Consider the following 20567-nt stretch of genomic DNA (forward strand, 5'->3'; position numbering starts at 1 on the left):
CAGACGCCATGTGGCATCGGTTCCGTGTGAAAACTTCTCGAATTTTCTCATCGCAATTTGAGAAGCTATCGATGACCAAACCGCTGCAGTATAACAACATTTTGGTAAATTTAAAATTGGCTTATGTCGTTTTCATTTATTCCACTGAGTTGACATAACTACTGTTAGGTTAGTCTAATGTGAGTATAATCTCATGATAAACACTGCTGTTCAGCTGTATGTCACAAGCATATGATCCCATGATAAACACTGCTGTTCAGCTGTATGTCACAAGCATATGATCCCATGATACTGACTGCTGTTCAGTTGTATGCCACAAGCATATGATCCCATGATAAACAATGCTGTTCAGCTGTATGTCACAAGCATATGATCCCATGATAAACAATGCTGTTCAGCTGTATGTCACAAGCATATGATCCCATGATAAACACTGCTGTTCAGCTGTATGTCACAAGCATATGATCCCATGATACTGACTGCTGTTCAGTTGTATGCCACAAGCATATGATTTGCTAAGCAGTCCGTTACAGATATGATTAATTATAAATACAGTGAGGTTGATATGCAATGCAGCATTTGAAGAAAGGAAAGACTCAACACCTAGTCTTGCAGGATATATTTATCCTTCCACATTACCTAATGATTATTTACATATTTTTTAGAGGTTATATATTGCTGATGCCCTACGTTTATCTGTTTTTTTTCGACAATCAGTTTATGTTTGTCCTTTTTCTTATACCACTTATTGAAAAGAAACCATGTGCATTTGTATCAGTGATAAATACGTTCGGTAACTTTGCTTTGTTCTGGTTTACGATGATGTATACTAAGCGTTAGTCTGATAATGGTTTACAAAATTAAAAACATATGCAAACACATTGGTTGTCTTTTAGTTTTTTGAATTTTTTGTTCTGCCTATTTTTCAATTGGATATAAGTTTTGACTTTTTATTTTTCTGTATATACTTTCCTTGTTGTTACTTTGTTGTCTTCAATTTTCTTTTGTAGTGCATAATGACTTGACTTCCTAAAACATTATAGATTTTTCTTGGTGCGTAACCCTGTTATTGTTATAGATATATGTATATTATTTTAACAATATTGCAAGAATCCAAGTGAATATAACAGGCTCTTTAAAATTCTACTCCAACAGTTGTTATAAGTTATAAAAATTGAGAACTATAAGCAGCATTGGAAGTATATTAGGGTCAGTAGCTTAATATCACAATGTTTTTTATCCGATGTTAATGGTTTTATAGATGTATTTTTGTTCGATTGACAAAATAATATACGGATTGGCAAACTAGTTTACGTTGTTGCAATCAATTTTAAACGTGGGGACACAATCCATGTTACACATAAAAGCAAAGATGGGAAAATTATGATTAGTCCATAGCATGCCTTATATGTACCATTGAATTGGCGAATCCGTGATTTTGATAAAAAGGAAGAGAGGAACTGAGTAGACAACTCAATAATAAGGGGTGTGGACATAAATCAGAATTCAGAAAATGTGCTTAAACAAAACAAACACAAATGTTTGAATACCCCTGCACGGTCTATTAAACATAACGAGTTAAATAAATATATATATTGACTGTTGAAAAACGTGTATTCATTTGGTTGTGACATCAATGTTAAAAAAAAACCAAACTTAATCTTGCAAATGATATTTAATGGTCATATATATAGCAATATAATCAAACAATAATATTTATAATATAGATATAATGAGAATAATAAAAAAAAAACACATTAAAACGAAATTTAACAATAAATTAATGACAAATATTTATTCAACATCAATCTCGTCCTGTGAACTTTCACCTAAAGAATCCTTCCCAGGTTCCTCAAATCTGCTTTGGTATGTTCCATAGTGTTCATGTTCATTAACAGATTTTGTGTCCTCGTGTTCCGATTGATCACAGTTTATTTTGGCACTATGTTCAAAAGCTTTGGCTCGTAACGTAGCGATACTTTCTGAACGCATTTCGTCTTTGTCTTTAGTACTCTTGCCATCATCCGATGATTGTTCATCAACGTCTTTGAAGGTCTTGGCTGCTTCAATGGACTTTTTGTGCATACCTGAGGACAAATCTGAATGTAAGTATTCAGAGTATTTTAGTTATATTATATACACAAAGGTGACATGTCTTCGCTTCATTGTAGGTAAGTCTGAGTTTAAAATCTGTGTAATTGTGTTAAATTGCTAATAGTTGCCTTATTGAGCTTGTCCACACCATTAGATGCCGCAAGATATTATTTGACCTACAGATCTACAATGGCCTCATTGTTTTATTTGGCTACAACACATTTGGTTTCAAGAGTACCTAAAAAGGTTCTTAAAGAGAGCACATGTGCACTAAAATCGGACACGTAAGTTTAAAGTTCAAATTGAACATGGTTCATTAATGGGTGTTTGTCTCATTTGCAGTTACACCATTTAGTTTTTTTTTAATTATGAATGTTATGGTCAATTTTGATAGAGATTGTTAGTACAACATCATAAACAATTATCGTGTAGATTGTTTTGTTTGTGTATTATTCTTTTTTGCACAAAAGGCAACACGAAACATCACTTTTATTGTTTGCCTTCACTAGTATATGTATCTATATATCATTATATATATATATATTACACTATTTTATGATCCAAAATATTAAAATTGAAGTTAATGAGAGATTTTTGGAATTTCTATAAAACTTTGCGTTATGTGGAACTGTGGGTATATTCCATAAAAAAATCATATTTGACGTAGATTTTTAAGTAGTTATATTTGTTAGGGAAGTAGTCAAGTAGATTGCACGTATAAAAATATAAAAAAGGGACAAATAAATGCATAATTTAACCCAGATTTCTATAGGAAATATGTCATACGAATTTTATATAAAATGATAATTTATCCCCTGTTTCATTGATACAAAATTTATTTGGGTCATTGACTTCGTTTTTTGCTGAATAAATAATAAAACTATGCGCGTAGCATCTACGTCATGACTTTATGCTTGCATTGGCCTCCGACTTATTTTACACAGTTTTACGAATAACATATTTAACTAAAAACAAATTTAACGACCTCAACTTTATATGAAATTGAATATTGATAAAGTAGAAACTTAAATGGCTATAACATATCACTTTATAGAAAATTCGCATGCCAATTATAGTTTTAAAGAAAGGGCGTTAAAACAATTATTTCTTTAATTAACATTTTAATCAAGTCACAGATATATACTTGCATTTTATATACATGTACATGTGTATTTCTATTCAGTGCATGATGTATACTTAACTATTTCTCGTAATATATTTTCTATTTTTGTTTATGCTGATTTTTATAAAAAAAATCCCAAATAACGTCCATTCACGTACTTGTTACCTTAAACAAAGTGAAAACGATATTCCTTTCCGTTCCTAAATTCAAAGTTATGGTCTAGTGACTACATTAAAATTTTGATGGTATCAATTAATGCACTTAATATGACAGTGATCATTTCGCAACCTTTTGACTGAAATGGTATTATTGATTTTTTTTTATATTTGATTGACTTCAAAATGTAAATACACAGAAATATGCAAGTTAAAAAAACTTTTGAAAAAAACTCACTTAATAACCATGGTGCACATGAATCCATCACTCCACGTTCAGCACTTTTAATAATGGTTTCCGGAAGCGGAAGTGAATGCCTAACCATGGCTCCATAAAGCCCATACTCTGCCATGATACTACTTCTTCCCCAAGTTTTCTCTGTCTTTCTCCATTTAGCTCTTCTATTTTGAAACCAAACCTAAATTGAAAATAAAATAGTTCACATTTATTTTATTGCAAAACAAAAAACTTAGGTTTATATAAAGGTAAAATATATAACCCATTCTAATCAAAATGAAAAGGGAATACAGGGAATAATATATATATATATCCTAAAAGTCCGTGATATGATAAGATTATACAGCTGAATCCTCTAGAGCATGGTTGTCTAGTTCCAATCTTGGCATGTGCAATAGGTGTTCAAAATATACATGTACTATTTGCCGCTGGACGTTTAGGATCTGTCAAGAAACGACAAGTGTTTGCTTCATAACGTCCAGTAAAAATGCAAAACAGGGCATATTCAAAATGTGTCCGGAAGATAAGTGTTCAATTAGCATCTGAACGTTTAGAATCCATCAAAGAACTAAAAGTGTTTACCTCACAACGTCACGTCCAGTAGAAATGCAAAACAGGACATATTCAAAAGGTATCCAGAATATAACTGCATGTATTATTAGGCACTGAACGTTTAGAATCCATCAAGAACAATTAAACGAGAAGTGTTTACCTCACAACGTCATGTCTAGTAGAAATGCAAAATAGGACGTATTCAAAAGGTATCCTGAATTAACATGTAGTATTTGCCACTGGACGTTTAAAATCTGTTGAGAAACGACAAGTGTTTGCAATGCAGTGAAAATATGATTGATATATAAAAATAGGAATTTGTGAAAGAGCAACTCATCAATGCATTTGTTAATAGCCATATAAAATTGTCAATTCATGGTCATTATAATGCTATACAAATAGTGTTTAATTCATATGTACAATAAAAGAAATAGACCACTTCAACTTTCAGTATACATACAGTGATAAATAATATTGTTGTTTTGTATATTTTATCTTATAGTTTTATAAAACCGGTGCCATAGACAAGTAAAATACCGAGTGACTGGTGATTGCATCATGTACAACTGCAAATATTGCAAGCCAATGTTCCTTAAATCATGCAAAAAAGTATCGGAAGCGCTGCATATCAAAAATGGTCACAAAATCAACGTTTTAACAACCCTATAGAATAATTTAAAAAAAAAAGGATTCAATTCTTATAATTACATTTTTATTTTACAACAATGAGACTAAGAGTTATATCGGGCTTTCCGATGCATTATTTTTAGTTTGTCACGGATAGCACATGCAGTCATAGCTTTTGTTTTTATACGGAAATAAAATATGATATTGAAATGCCTCACGATTGTTGTCAGCCAATCAAATGAAACATACATACTGACTGTGCGTTATGGGCTTTGCTCATTGTTGAAGGCCGCACGATGACCTGTAGTTGTTAATTTCTGTGTCATTTGGTCTCTCGTAGAGAGTTGTCTCATTTGCAATCATACCACATCTTCATTTTTTATATGCAACGTAATTATATACAAGTACAGTTTAAAAATATATGCGTAATTAAACATATAACATAAGACAAATACGGTAGTGCTAAAATGCACTCTCAAGTTGAATAAGTGAAAGAATTGTAATTGGTATGATGTATTTAGGAAATTCATCGTTCTTCTTTTGAAAAAAATAAAGACATACGGGTTGCATAAAATATTTCAATTTCATATATTTATTAATTCAAATATTATTTAACTAAAAGGAGAATCATTATAAAAATATATCAATCAATTTAAAAATAAAGAATAACCATTTTTCAAATCCCGCCCGCTAAAACCTTCGGACTAATCTAACATATCTTTATGCATTAAAATTCGTTGAATTATCTCATTTGTTAGCTACAGTTCACATTAATTTAGTTATAATTTTCCGCTGGTTGGCTTATTATCGTAAAAGAGGTTTAAATATCCGCAGTGCCGGTCTAATCCATACAGAAAATATAGTTCCTTTGTTAATATTCAATAAAATAACAAAATGATTCTATCTGATTTAAGGCAGTTGACCGGATTCGTGAGAAGAAAGAATTTATCTGAAATACAATGATGCATTGACAATATAATTAGAGGAAAATGCATTACATCGCTAATATCCCGTTTTCCAATTGGAAACCTATTAATTGATGTGCAAACACGTGCTTGTTCGCGGTAGAACGTGTCTAACGGTGTTGTCAGCTTCAGTAGGTGGTATTTATCAGATCTTACACTCCATAGAAGGCAGATTTGAAATATCTGATGAAACAAGTACATAAAGTCCAAAATTGGTAACCGAATGATTTCAAAATTTAAAGGATTTCAATAATAAAAGTTTACTGATATTGTAATAATAAAAGTTTACATTTTGAGAATGAAGCGCTGCGCTTCATACAAAATGTGCTTCGGTCACCACTTTTACACCCCAATAAAATTACAAAGAAGCCTTAATTTATTTAAAATAAATGTGTTATGAAACGTGGAATATACTCCAACGAGACAGCAAATATCCAAAATCCAAAAGAATACGGTCTTCAACATTAGATATCCAATTATCTGAACAAAGGCCAAGCTATACATTGACTAGAGTCTAAAACAGTTATAAATATTAAAAAGAGACTATCAAATTTCCGCCATCAACATAAATTCCAAATATGACAACAGCATCTAACTACGACGAATGACAACCAAGCACTGAAGAAGCTCTTAACATGGAACGCGAAGATAAACTAGATTTGTGTACAAAATAAAAATAATACTTAATAAATTTCGTGTGTCCGAAGCGCTTTTCTTGATTTACCTTTTTGCAGGTACGCTCAACCATAAACATTTGAAGGTTAAGGTGATATGACCAAACGGAACCTATTAACTATTTTTATTGTATATTCACATGCAATATTGTCAGAACTAAATCAATATTTTAATTCAGGAATGAAGCAAAAAGCAGAAATGCAACATGTCTTTGCATTTTTTTTTATCTACAGCATCTTCAAAATATTTCATATTTCAAAAATTCTTGCGCAATTATTATTTTAAACTTTAGCGAAAAGGTGCCTGAATGTGACAAAGGTCAAAAATAGTTGTAGCTTTTTTCGTAAGTCTAGATGTGCAATGCCCTCTTCTCAAATTGAATCAAAAATGCGTCTAAATGTGTCCAAAAACATGCAGTGTAACTTATCATTAAATTAATATAAGTTTTGTAATTTAAAAGCGTGTATTTCAATTTTGCATAATAACACGGTGTTGTCCTTTAAAATGAAAAAAAAGACTTTATAAATTTCGTGCGCTGAAACCAGAACATTTGAAAGCCAGAAATGTCTGTAAACGTAGAAACCTTAACGGACAATTTAACAATAGTATAGATAGGTCACCATATTCTATTACAATTTATTACGTCAAAAGCTTCAGTTAAAATGCGACAAACTAAACTAATTAAATCACTTAAGTTAGCAATATAGAAAATGGCATAAACTGTTCGAACTGAACAAAACCTAATAGGCTGTAACAAGGAAATGGTCACGCTATGCTGAACACAACCGTAACAGCGAGATGTTAATGTACGCGATTCTCATTGTGTTTTAATGCAGAGTACGAGACCGGTTTGAACTATTAAGATAAAATCTAAAACCCGGACAATGATCGACCTTACATTCGGAAGACAACTATAACAGTGTAACTATACCAGTTAATAAATACGATACATTGTTTCCAATTTCCAAACCGGATCTAACACCAATGAAAAGCAATATGGCTACCTTGCCGCGTGGTGATCGCTGCAATTAGCTTTTAATTGAATATGGTCACGACAGATGAGATTGGAGTGCTATAACAAATCTATTAATTGAAATCACATAATTGTTAAAAGATTCATTGGAGAATACAGCTAATCTATTAGATAAATTGAAAATTCTAGACATCATTGCACTCGTTGGGTTTCAAATATTCTGCTTAGCAAAATACAATTTGACAAATTCGTCTCCTGGGGTCTTTATTTCGACCTTAGAAAAGATAATAGTTCTAACGTGATATTCTTTATTCTGTTTGAACGACTATTAATTATCCTGCACAATGTTATTGGACCTAGTTGTAAATGAAATGTCCATGTTGTCGATGAGTTTTCTTGTTCAATGACAGATAAAAGCTAATAAATGGATGGAAAATATATGCATGTTTTACAGATATATAGAAAATAGATACATCACCGAAAAAAGAATCCAAATTGCTTTATTCAGCTTATTTAAGTTATTATTCATTATTTTGCCCATATTTATAAAATGGCATAACTTTTTATACAATTCCATATGTTATACAAGTACACATTATGATAATGTTAGGAAGATATATTGGCTAATATATATATATATATCTACATTGACTAGAGGTATATAGTGGGAGGGTTGAGATCTCACAAAACATGTTTAACCGCGCCGCATTTTTGCGCCGGTCCCAAGTCAGGAGCCTCTGGAATTTGTTAGTCTTGTATGTTTTTTAGTTTTAGTTCATTTATATGTTTTGGAGTTTAGTGTGACGTCCATTTTCACTGAACTAGTACACATTTTTAATTAGGGGCCAGCTGAAGCCCGCCTCCGGGTGTGGGATTTTCTCGCTGTGTTGAAGACCCATTGGTGGCCATCGGCTGTTTTCTCAGTGCTCTTTGGTCGGGTTGTTGTCTCTTTCACACATTCCCCATTTCCATTCTCAATTTTATAAATATAATTATGTTTTGTGCACGACAATAATACGAAGTACCCGGATATGATTTTAAAAGAGTCGGTATTTTTCTTCTTCAATTCTTTCTTAAAATCTTCGTGCATTTAAAACGGTTTGGTCAGTTGGATATATTTCATATAACAACACGTTTGATAAATTGTTGTCTATAATTCTAGCCAAATCCATTCGGAATATTATACACGGAGTTTTCCCTTACATACTATATACCACTTTATCCACTCTTAGTTATATTTATCCACTCTTAGTGATATTTATCCACTCTAGCAATATATTTTCGAAATTTCAAAATGCCCGGCCTTTGAAATTTAGGAATATCTCACTTGAAAATATATATCACAATCAACTGAATGTTTTTTGTTGTTATGGCCGAATCTTCATTTGTCATGAAAGGTCTTCAACGATGACGTGATGTGTGTTCACACTCTGCAGCACGATAAAATATTCCCTTCTGCTCGATTTACCAGTGGTACTACTCATATATGTATAATTTGTATTTTAATATTGGAAATTATGTTGATATGCTTTAATGTCCAGTTAACCGCATTGGTGGTCTCGTGGTAGCATGTTCGCCTCGAGTGCGAAAGGTCGTGGGTTCGAACCCAGGACGGTTCAAACCAAAGACTTTTAATTGGTATTTGCTGCTTCTCCGCTAAGCACACAGCTTTTAGGAGTAAGAGTAAAGACTGGTCGGCTCGGAGTCAGAATAATGTGTCCGGGTAAGGTGACATGTCTTCCTGGGGACTGTTACCTTGTGAACTAGCACGTTAAAAATCCGGCTCAGCATGTCGGTCTAGTACAAAACAGGGCAAGTATTCATATTACATTAACATGTTCTTGTCCTGAATATGCATATTAATTTGCCGCTGGACGTTAAGCAGCCATCCATCATCATCATCATCATCATCATCATCATCATCATCATCTTTAATGTCCAGTTCACTCTGCATTTTCATGTTCAGTTTTCATGCAATACTATATATATATATATTTTTTTTTGCGATGCGATATTTCATAAGCAATTTTTTTAATACACAATATATATATAAACACGAGGAGATGTGGTAAGATTCCAAACGAGAGAACTTTCCTTCCACCAGATAGGCCAACGTACGGCATTCAACTATGAGAAAAACCCATAATAGGCTATAAAAGGCCACGACATGAAAACCTAAAACAATTCAGAGAAAAAACTATAGGCCTTTTTTTTTTATAACCAAACAATTTAAGAAAAACAAATATGACAGAAATGAACCAACGGTAACCACTGTATTACTGTACTACAGCCTTCTGACAATATCATCGTTGTCAGAAATATTTTGACACGGAGACTGCACTTACGAATATGTTCCTTATTAACTACTGTCTTTTGTTACGTCGGTATACTTTTAGTTAATCATGGTAAATAATATATATTAAAACAAAAGAGTACCATCTACCTGTTACTATGCGTGGATGAATTTGTACATTCTTTCTTTATACGAGGATTAAAAAATGATCTGTTCTAGTTTTGCCAGACTCATTTTTAGAGTCGTTTTATATAGTTTTATATATTATTTTCATGAAGATAAAGACAAACTAGTATGTAGACATACCTAGAAAAAGCATTTATGAAGGCAAAACAATTTGCACAAACCTGAATTCTGTCCTCGGGGAGACTTGTTTTGAGTGCTAGAACCTCACGTGCGTACACATCCGGGTAGTGAGCCTCTTTGAACGCCTTTTCAAGTTCTTCAAGTTGATAACTTGTAAAAATTGTTCTATAAAAATTAAACAAATTAATGTTACAATTTTACTGATAGAACGTAAATAATGATTTATCATTTGAAATTAAACATAAGCATTAGTTATAATTGTGTTTTGACGTCGAAGACATGACCTCAAATATATCATAACTCAATATTTTCTGCACAATTAATAATAGTTTAGACACTATAATTTAGTTATTGGATTAACAATTTAATCTGTTAATAATTTTTGAGAGACGAAAATACATGAATTAAAGGAGAAAATTGTCACTGGAACAACAATCTAACGATATAAAAAGTCCTCACACAACAATTTTAGATATTTTATCTTGGCAACTCCGGATACAGCTATTGATACAATACGAAAATGAGATTTCTAACTACCTTGACACAATCTTATGCAATTTTGAGTTCGAATCGGGCTTTTAAAGAAGCATGCATTAGCGATTCTTACACACATATATTTTTTTTGATAACTGTCTAGAAAACCAAGAAGAATAGAAATTCAATTTTAATTTCCCTAAAATACTTTCTTGACAGCAAATATCGTTTGTATGGAATGCACTGCAATACGTTAAAACAAGAAAGACAGCTCTGTTATTTTAATTTCTTTCTCGCATAAAATGTTAATTTCTTTCTCGCATAAAACTGTTAATTTCTTTCTCGCATAAAAATGTTAATTTCTTTCTCGCATGAAAAGACAATCAGGTGATGCTTATGTCAATACTTACATTCTTGATAAATCATTTGAATAAAGTGCAATTATAAAAAACTCAGCCTGTTTGAAAAAAAAGGGAAATAGATACAAACGAGGCTGTCAAAATTGTAAGTTGAAGAAACAAGAACAATACCTTTGCCTAAAGGAAAAAGACGAACAGATTAATCATAGTCTGCAAAAAAAATACACAGACAACATCTTAAAGATAGTCCAACACAAACCACACAGAGGGATTCGGACGGGTAAGCAATTCCTGCTCCTAATGAAACCCATCGAGGTGCTCGCGACCCATGAGATATACATACAGAGAAAATACGAAAACCAAGAGCAAACACTTTTTGAATATAAGTTTTAGAAAGAAAAGGTTTTGCTAACGAAGAATCATTGAAGGACAATTGATATGTATTCCATTTTCAACAACAGCTGAAATATATATATATATATATATATATATATAAGTCTAGAGATTTGCACAACGATACTAATATAAGATGGTATTATACGAAGATGTTGTTAATAAATCGTGTTGACAAATATTTCGGCTTAACAAATAGCCTTCTTCGGTGTCAATTATTTTAACAATACTGATAATATGTATAAAAATAGCTCAATAATACAGGTAAGTTTTGGTCTATTGATTTAATCCAAAATCCTGAACATCATAATATAAAACAAAACTCAATACTCAAATATACGTGACTGTGTATATTTACAACCCAAAATGAGTGAAAAATAAAACTTAGTATTTTTTATTGATGCCGTTTGGATGATGTACATTTAGTTCCTTTATCCAAAAGCTTTCCCGAACCTGTCGCTGGGCATCACTCCAGTGAATGTTCTGTTCAATCACTAGGATCTTCATGCGGTTAAAGTCATCAAGTGTGTGACCAGACTGTCTGAAATGCTGAGAAACTGGGAGAAGTGGCTTCTTAGAGATATCACTCCTATGGCCATTGAGGCGTTTGTGGAAAGGCTGCTTATATATATAAACAAATCTAAATTGAAAACAACGTTCAAACCTATGATTGCGTTGGATAAAAACTGCAATTTTTATACTTGTGCATGCAAAACAAATTTCTTGGTAGAGGGGTCTAAATACAGCACAAACAACATTTTCTAAAAGACCAAAAAGTGAAAAAGTATATTTTAACAAAACGCATTTGACTAACAGGTCAAACAACTGATGTTCTTAAACCTGCTGACTGCCACTGGCGATTGCCAAATAAACGTATCACAAGATGTAACAAATGGATCTTAATTATTAATTTAATACCAAACAGAAAACAATAAACTTGCGGAAAAGACGGTAAACCGCAAACATGAGGTGCAAAAATTTGTACACCATATCCGGATTTCGACAATTAATGTCTCATCAGTGATGTTAGGATATATATTTCTATATATATATATATATATATAAAGAATAAAGGGTGCCTAATTTGTCTTTACGCCCAAATGTATTGTCAAAAATGTGTATGATTATATGTCGGAGCATTCATATCATTTCATCATAACTGATCAAAAATTGGTCTTTCGCCTTTTTTTGTAAGTGCCACTTCCATTCATGCGTGAATAAGACATCGGACACTGGTTATATGTGCATTTCAATAATTTATTATTTATTAGTTATTCTTGAAATCAAAATCGATCAATAATGGTAGCAAACATTGAACAGCGATAAATCAAAATTACTTTCATTCCCGAACCATTTATTATTATGTTATCAATTTCGAGACCAAAATCAAAAATCGCGAAACTGAATCTTCGCAGATATTTCAAAAATTATGATTTTGCTATTGATGTACAGAAAACAAAATGATACTCTCAAACATAGAAATTTCGCGAAATTATATCTGTTTGTATTAACTATAAAGGTATACGCCGAAAACAAAACTGTCAATCGTGAAAAATAACCTAATAGTTCAATAAATTTAACAAAATACAAGTTTGAAGCCTGTTGGTGGCCTTCTGCTGTTGTCTGTTCTGTGGTCGGGTTGTTGTCTCTTTGACACATTCCCCATTTCCATTCTCAATTTTATTGATGGTGCATGCTTTTAATGCAAATGATATACAAAAAAAAACCCAAAGTTAATCCTAACTAATTAAATCAGCACCCTGTGAAGCTATTTATAACAGAAAGAGTATTTTCATGTTAGTCTTTGTATGATACGTGAATAATGTATTTTACTCTGCTATTGCGGATAGATTAACAGTTTCAAATTATACCAATTGATAAAGGTTACTTAGAAAATTAGCTAAAATTAGACAATTTTCCAATCGAAATTGATAAACGAATCAGGCAGACATCGCAACAATTAGAAAAAATGTCATCCCATTGTTTGTAGTGGACCGGGAACAATTGTAGCATTTACAGTGCTAATCTGTTAATGCTTCTGTATTCTATTAGCAATGTGTAAAATGCAAACGAATGCCTCCCTGGGTATACTTCAATTATAGTTGTCATTATCATATCGCACGTCAAATCCACAAAACAACAATATACAACTGACTTGACAATAATTAGGTTATTAAAACAGGACGAAAATTCTGGTTTTATATTTCACAAGGTTTCATGGCATAATCAGAGACACGCGATGGTTTTGTGTTATAGAGCTAAAGGGATGAACATAATATTTATTAAATTGTATTTTAAACTAGCCGTATTTATTGATTCTACAAAATTACCTTAACAAATTATTATCTTCTCAATTTTAACTAATTAGAAATTGTCATGAAACGATGAAAAGAGAACAATGATAAAACCTCGTTTATAAAGTTAGGGAAAATTCCAATACTTTAAAAAAGGTATGGATCTTACAAAGCTGAATTGTGTAAGCATCTGGTTCTATATTGAGCTATTTAAAGAGAGAACTCGATATTCCATATTCCTAAAAAAGTATCATCAAATTTCATAGGACAACATGTACTAAGTATTCCCGGAAATTACTTATGATTTATTACCCGTCGTATTGTATTAAAAATAAAAAAAATATTCCAAAAACTCTAGCTATAGATATCAATTTAAATATCTGCCAAGACTGAATCCCATATAGTGAATCTGGAACTGACTACTAGTACAAATGTATCACGGTTTTACATTGGTATCATAATTTGACACTCAATGAATATTTGAAAAACCTAGTGGCAGAAAGTAAATTATCCACACTCCAGATATTTTTTTTTTAAATAAACAAATGCGATCCTGTTTTAAAGACTTCTTCAGGCACGGTCAACTGATTTAATTCCGTCACATATAGGCAAAATCGACGGACAGCAAATAAAACCGACGCCATAATTTCATCAAATGGAGAGCAGCAAACAGTTTCAACACCCGATGTAAATACAAAACGATTGCCTGACTGAAAATTTATGATATTGGCATAGAATTATAGAAATTGTTTAATATTAACAGAATTATAAAACTACACAGACCTATGACGTCGCTTCTTCTTCTTTTTCTTCCCTCCAATAGTCGTTCCATCTAGACTATCAACACTTCCTTTATCACCAATACTATGTTCTAAATCTAAAAAAAGATAAACTCATTTTGTAAAAGTAGTTTAAAACGCGCCAAATTGAGAGATTGAGCTTTGAATATATTTGTATTGTATTCTATGTCCTAGAAAGTATCAATTTAATTTTCAAAACCGACCAACATGCATATAATCTATAAAAATATTTACGGTAACAATTTTACTGCACCAAAAGCGCATTTCGACATCTAATGTCTCTTAATTGTTGCTCGAGGCAAAATTATTTTTTGAAAGTCCAAAACCTGATACAAACGCCGAAGAGCTGATAAAACAAAAAACTGAGGACAAGGCAAAAACAAAGAGACAAACCTGAACAAGAATTCAGAGCTATGCTTAGTACAAGTGTGCTTATGTATTTCATGATATTTAACGCCATTTCTGTATATTTGTATAGTTTGATTACGACCAGTTTCATCACAAGATCACACTGTATAGTTTCTATCCATTACACGGAATTTGTTTCTGGTATGTATAGTAATAGTTCTTTTTGTAGAAAAATAGAAAAACAAAGGATATGGGGTATCCATTCATGACACAAAATCAGTACATGCACAGCAAAAAACACACAAAAAGCAAAGGAACAGCTCTTGTATTGGTGTTCTTCATCTCAAAGTCACAGTGAGGCCTTCAACACGGAGCAATAAAAAGCTCTCCCCTCACTGCAATTTTAAGACGGCCCCTAGCACCGGCTTGAGCGGAATTCTTTGCAAAAATTATTTGGATAGACTTTGTAAGATGTAACACCACCAAATCAAAGTACAGATATAGAGTGCTTTTTTTAATGTACAATTTATATTTAAGTTTGAACACTTTGTTCCTTTTTAACTTTCAATTCTTTATGGATTGGTATATATGATATTTTATATTTTAAACTAAGACTAATAAAAATTGTTAACATGTTAACATTACTAATTGTGTTAAATCTGTCTGCAATCAAAATTATAAATTACAAATTATAGGTTTTATTTTTATGAAATAATTTGATGAGCCCTAGAAATATAGATTCACGGAATTTACACCACAAATGATTATTTTGAAAAACATATTATGCTAATTTTTATTTTTTCTCTAAATTTTTTTGCTACAAAAACATGTACAGCTTATGTATAATGAGCAAGCATTGAAATAAAAACTTTTATAAGTATTTGATCTTCAAAATTCTAGGTAAATATAATTATCGAAGCGAAAACAAATGAAATTGCGAATGTTATAATAATTAAGATTAATATTTAAAATAATTTCCTTTTAGACGTTATACAATATGATTGACTTCAAAAGTTTAAAAAGTTTTTCTTCTGAATCAGAAAACATTGTTAGTAAATTCTCGATTATTCCCGTAGGAAAAAACCTCAACTTTGTCATCTACGAAATAAAATGTTATCTTTTCACGTGCAAGATAATAATTTTGAAAGAAACGCTTCCTGTATTTACCCGCGAGTAGAAAACAATCTAGTCATTTGCGCGTTTGAAGTGTATATAATGTGACACTCGAGGACAAACACCGGTGAATCCCGTAGATTCAGCACGTGCTTACCTGTTTAAATTAATTGAACAGGTAACCGTAATATCCGAGAAATATGAATAATAATTTTATTGCTACATCTTTTGTCAATCAGCCAAATGGAATAACTAGCGATAATAAAAAGTTAAATTAGCAAATTAATATTTGATAATGAGTAATATGAAGATATTTAATACCTGAATACACTTTGAAGCCCTGCAGGGATTGCCATTCTAAAAAATATCTTTTTGCAGGTATAAATATTACAACTGCTTTTGAAATTAGTTCAATTTTTTTTATGATATCATTAATACAAAATGAAAAACTGTTGATAATTTAATTAAACGTATTTTATATGTATATTATCAGAAATATAGATCGCTCAAACTGGTACCATCAAAATGGCTCCAGGTTAAGGTTGGCATCCAGTGTGATCTTATCACGGACAACAGGCTTTTAGAAAATTGCCATCGTTACAATTAATCTTCGTTTGGCTAATGAATGTTTATTTGTTATAAGGATGTACCCCAGTAAACACAGGCAGCGATGTGTCAATTGTTAAGCCTATTATTTCAGAAACCGTTGGCATTATCCAAAAGACAGTCGGCGGAAATTTGGCTGAAATATACAGAAATCTGTTTCTTTCCCCTTGAAATTTATTACGCTTTGAATGCCACTAATAAGATCAAAATCATAAAAAAAGATCATATAAGATTAGCTTTTAAATTTTGCGCATTGACAGGAAATTTTATTTGTAAAACTAAAATTTTTATTAAATAATTATTAATTTTTCAATCGGTTCTTTATCATTTACAAAATTATCAAATTATAATACCTGCAGTGTATTTATATATAAAACAACAAAAGAAAAGAAAGAAATACAAACATATGATTTTTTAAAATTTAAATATCATATTTGAACATACAACATTCATTGTAAACCCTAAAACTATTGATAAAACTTCAAATGATATGGTGAAAAGTAAAGCGACAAATACAATACATTTATGCACTTAAAAAAAGTTTTAAACAAAACCGAACTATTTACAAACAGCTTCGTTTTCTTACTTTTTATTTATTTTTATTTTTGTTTTAACAGTAAAATTTTAGTTTAAGAAGAAACAGAAATATTTTAAAATAAAATTTTCAGTCTATATATTTTGATTGTGCATGCACATTGCAATTTTGAAATGATTTTTGCTCATTTATGAAAAGCAAAATATTAGTATTTTCACTTACTTGATTTTATATCGCCTTTTGGTAATCCTTGACCCGCTCCTATGCCGAATACAGTCTGAGCAGAATTATTTAGAGCATTTATAAAAGTTGACCGCCAACTGGAATAAGGCAAGCTAGCAGCGGATTCCTTAAGCCCCGGGCTCCCTAACGGTGCCAGAGAGGTGGCCAAATACGCAGAAGGAGAAATCAAAGCGTCACTGTGAGTTGTCCTTGCTTTTTCTTCATCCTCACTTCGAAGTCCTAAAAGCTCCTGAATAGCGAATGAATTTCTAGAATGTGAAAATGTTCTGTCTGTATTTTCGGCAGTGTGTAGATTATGTGAAGCAAAATTTGCCGAGAATCCTAAAGTACTAGCGGCTGTCATCCCAAGCGCGGCTGCATAGCTTGGATGATGGGCAAAATTCATCATTTTTCTTAAAGTTTATATATAATCAATTAAATATATTTATATATGATTCTAAAACTCTTTTTTTTTCTCTCGCTTTTTGTACAAGAAAAAGTTAGAAAAAAACCGGAACAAATAAGCGGATGAGTCTCCGTTCTCTCAAATTACAATAATAAAACAATTAATCCATTTGCAGTATTTTAGAAATCTATAATAAACAGATTCTGAAAACATTAATTTATTAGCTTATATCTTTATGCATATAACTATTTAACGCCCATTCTAATTGAATATCAATACAAATAGCTGTCAATCTTTTGTAATGGGCCAATACAATATCGGAACGGATTAGCTGATACGCTGAAATTGACTTCCCGCAATAATGAGATGTCTCGCGGCGTTCAGCGAGTCCGCGATACTAGACTTTGAGTAGCTTTGAATAGATTTTTTATCAATTTGTAATTTTACCATATTTTCAATTTTTGTTCTAACAGAATAAAATGGACGAACGTGATGCTCAGAAGAATAGAAAATCAAGTCCACTTAACTTTGTCTTCCCGGGGAGTTTAGACTTTAAACTGTGGCAGCAAGAAAAACAATGTGTTGATTACTTCTTAACTAACTAATTTAGCATAACGTCTGACTGCTTGTTAAGAAAACATCTTTCGCCATTTAAGATTTTAAGAGTTTTTACAATAAAGTTCATGGTACAGGGCGAGAAACATTTCCACTTTGATCTTGCCTTTAAAAGTCATTATAAGCTACAGATGGTGTATTAAACGACCAAAAGTACCACTCACATTTGTAAGACCTCAGTTTTAAGGTTTGAGGATTTTTATCAGAAAAAAATCAGGAAATTTACTATATTTATAATGAGAGGACATTATTTTGAAAATGATTTACGATAGAATAATTTTAAAAAATAATATAAAAAAAAAAAATTATCTTAAGATAACTTAAAAAACTAAATAAATGAAATAAAGGAAATATGTTTTATTATGTCAAACCATTAGTTAATTTCTATATAACTATACTATACAATAAGTGATATTAAAGTATCATGGGCATGTAGATTCCTATTGTTTACTTTGCTAAAAGAAACCTGTGACCATTTATTAAGATGAAACAAAGTAACTTAACTTTTTTTTTTACTAGTAAACAAACCAAATTCTCCTATTTTTATTGGACAACGGTGTGCATATAATTGTTTTCTCCTTGCAATAGGTAAACAAAAATATAAATGAAATTACGAAGCTTGCAAATACAGTTAAACGAGTCACCTGCAAGAAATAAAATATGATTCTTTATGAAAAAAAATATATACTACAGAAAGAAAAGTATTTTACTCATATTTGCCGTGATATCCTTTCTCATTCCAGTTTCATAATCTACTTGACACTACACCCCCTTTTTTCATAAAAGTCATTTGTATACAATGCCCATTTTCTAAATTATTGCTATATAAGTTTTAGGTTGAAGAGAGTATTTGTATCAACAATGAATAAGAAACATTTCAAAGAAGTATTTGTAAATCTTAAATGACATGAATACAGGCAATAAAGTTAAATTCGGAAACACGAATTGTTTTGTCTTGTCTATCTAACGTCCAGTGACACATATTTCATGTATAAATTCAAGACAAACACAACTTAAAAGAATTAATAGATGTTAAGTAGGTCGACCTGGATGAAGGTCGGGTAAATTAGACTTCAACAGAAGGAAGGAATTTGGGAACACAGATTGACTTGTCATGCAGGGCTTCCCTTAAAAGTTGTAGCAGGGTTTATCAACGTGCAGATAGCATCGCATTATCAAAATACGAGAGCATCGTCCCCATCCCAGCCAACGTGTATAGTATCAAAGAAAGATAATTATCTCATATACCTGTTAAAGTGTGAATATAGATAAGTATGTATAACTATGATATTAAAATGTTTATTTAAAGCTACCTTTCTGCGTCCATAATAGATATACCTCATAGTATAGGATATTTAACTAAAATGTCATGTTCTTTTTAAATTTAAATTCAAAGCTGTATTGTGATAATACTATATAAATCACCTAAACAATCCCAATATCAATATATTATTTTAAGTTGATATTTCAAGAGTCTTCTGTCAACAATTCTATTGACTGTTTAAAAAAAGGAGCCAATCTTATTTAACCGAATGTATGATATAGGGTTGAGGATCTAGTATATGTCATTTTATCTATATCAATTGACATAGGAGGATTCAAGGGGTGTAGACGGCATTATTTCCTAAGAAGCTTTTAAATTAACAATTCATAACTTAATTTTGTCACATAATTTAAACCAAATGCCCTTTTCACTACTCCCGGTACACACATATAAATATAAGTGGTCAGACTCAGACTAATTATAGAAAAACGTTCATTTTTTCACAGCAATTGAATAATTAATACATGAATTAGGTGACCCTATGATATGATTATTTTCTGTCCACTAAATGGATTTATTTTTACAAGAAAATATAATTTCATTAGAAAAATCTGTAGATATAAAAATAAGAGGATATGGTATGATTGTCTATGAGACAACTCTCCACAAGAGACCAAATGACACAGAAATTAACAACTATAGGTCACCGTACGGCCTTCAACAATGAGTAAAACCCATACCGCATAGTCTTATGGTAATGTTTTGAAAATATTGCTTTTACTAGCAATATTACAGTTATAAAATCATTAAATGTAATCCACAACATTAAAGAAATTGAAAAATCTGTATCCCAAATTTTCTTAAAATCTGTGACACCATCCTTCAACTGTAACTATATTGTAAGTTCCAGTGTGTCAGAGGCAATTTTAGTTGAGAGTAATCACAGGCGCTTTGGGAATTAGAACCCCTTTTTTCTAAATATTTTTTGTGTGTTTTAATCAGTTTTTAGCTCATCTGGCCGAAAGACCAAGTTAGCTTTTCTCATCACTATAAGCGTCCGTCGTCGTCGTTCGTTAACTTTTACGAACATTTTCTCTGAAACTACTAGGCCAAATTCAACCAAACTTGGTCTCAATC

The 20567-nt window shown here is 31.4% G+C and overlaps 1 protein-coding gene across 2 annotated transcripts; it reads right to left on the reverse strand.

Annotated features, from left to right (window-relative positions):
• Positions 1–1660: 1660 nt before the first annotated feature.
• Positions 1661–17559, reverse strand: LOC127737045 (visual system homeobox 2-like). 2 transcript variants are annotated; one of them, XM_052247581.1, is made up of 5 exons: positions 17146–17559; positions 14305–14398; positions 10043–10166; positions 3611–3791; positions 1661–2087 (listed from the first exon to the last, which is right to left on the reverse strand). In XM_052247581.1, the coding sequence occupies exons 1-5, from the start codon at positions 17552–17554 to the stop codon at positions 1795–1797; spliced, it is 1101 nt and encodes a 366-aa protein (XP_052103541.1). In that variant the 5' UTR covers positions 17555–17559; the 3' UTR covers positions 1661–1794. The 2 variants fall into 2 exon arrangements, with proteins under 2 accessions (XP_052103541.1, XP_052103540.1); XM_052247580.1 differs by having other exon boundaries at positions 1661–2099.
• Between the last annotated feature and the right edge of the window lie 3008 nt (positions 17560–20567).

Source organism: Mytilus californianus, unplaced genomic scaffold (genome assembly GCF_021869535.1).
Source record: "Mytilus californianus isolate M0D057914Y unplaced genomic scaffold, xbMytCali1.0.p SCAF_4, whole genome shotgun sequence".
Taxonomy (NCBI): Eukaryota; Metazoa; Mollusca; class Bivalvia; order Mytilida; family Mytilidae; genus Mytilus; species Mytilus californianus.

What these genes read in the sequence shown, in the direction of transcription:
- LOC127737045 (XM_052247580.1), bottom strand. Translation starts at nt 17,554, where the DNA reads ATGATGAATTTTGCCCATCATCCAAGCTATGCAGCCGCGCTTGGGATG. An exon ending in AAAAGGCGATATAAAATCAA is followed by an intron (nt 14,399 to 17,145) that starts GTAAGTGAAAAT and finishes ATCTTTTTTTAG; the next exon opens with ATTTAGAACATAGTATTGGT. An exon ending in AAGAAGAAGCGACGTCATAG is followed by an intron (nt 10,167 to 14,304) that starts GTCTGTGTAGTT and finishes TAATTTTTATAG; the next exon opens with AACAATTTTTACAAGTTATC.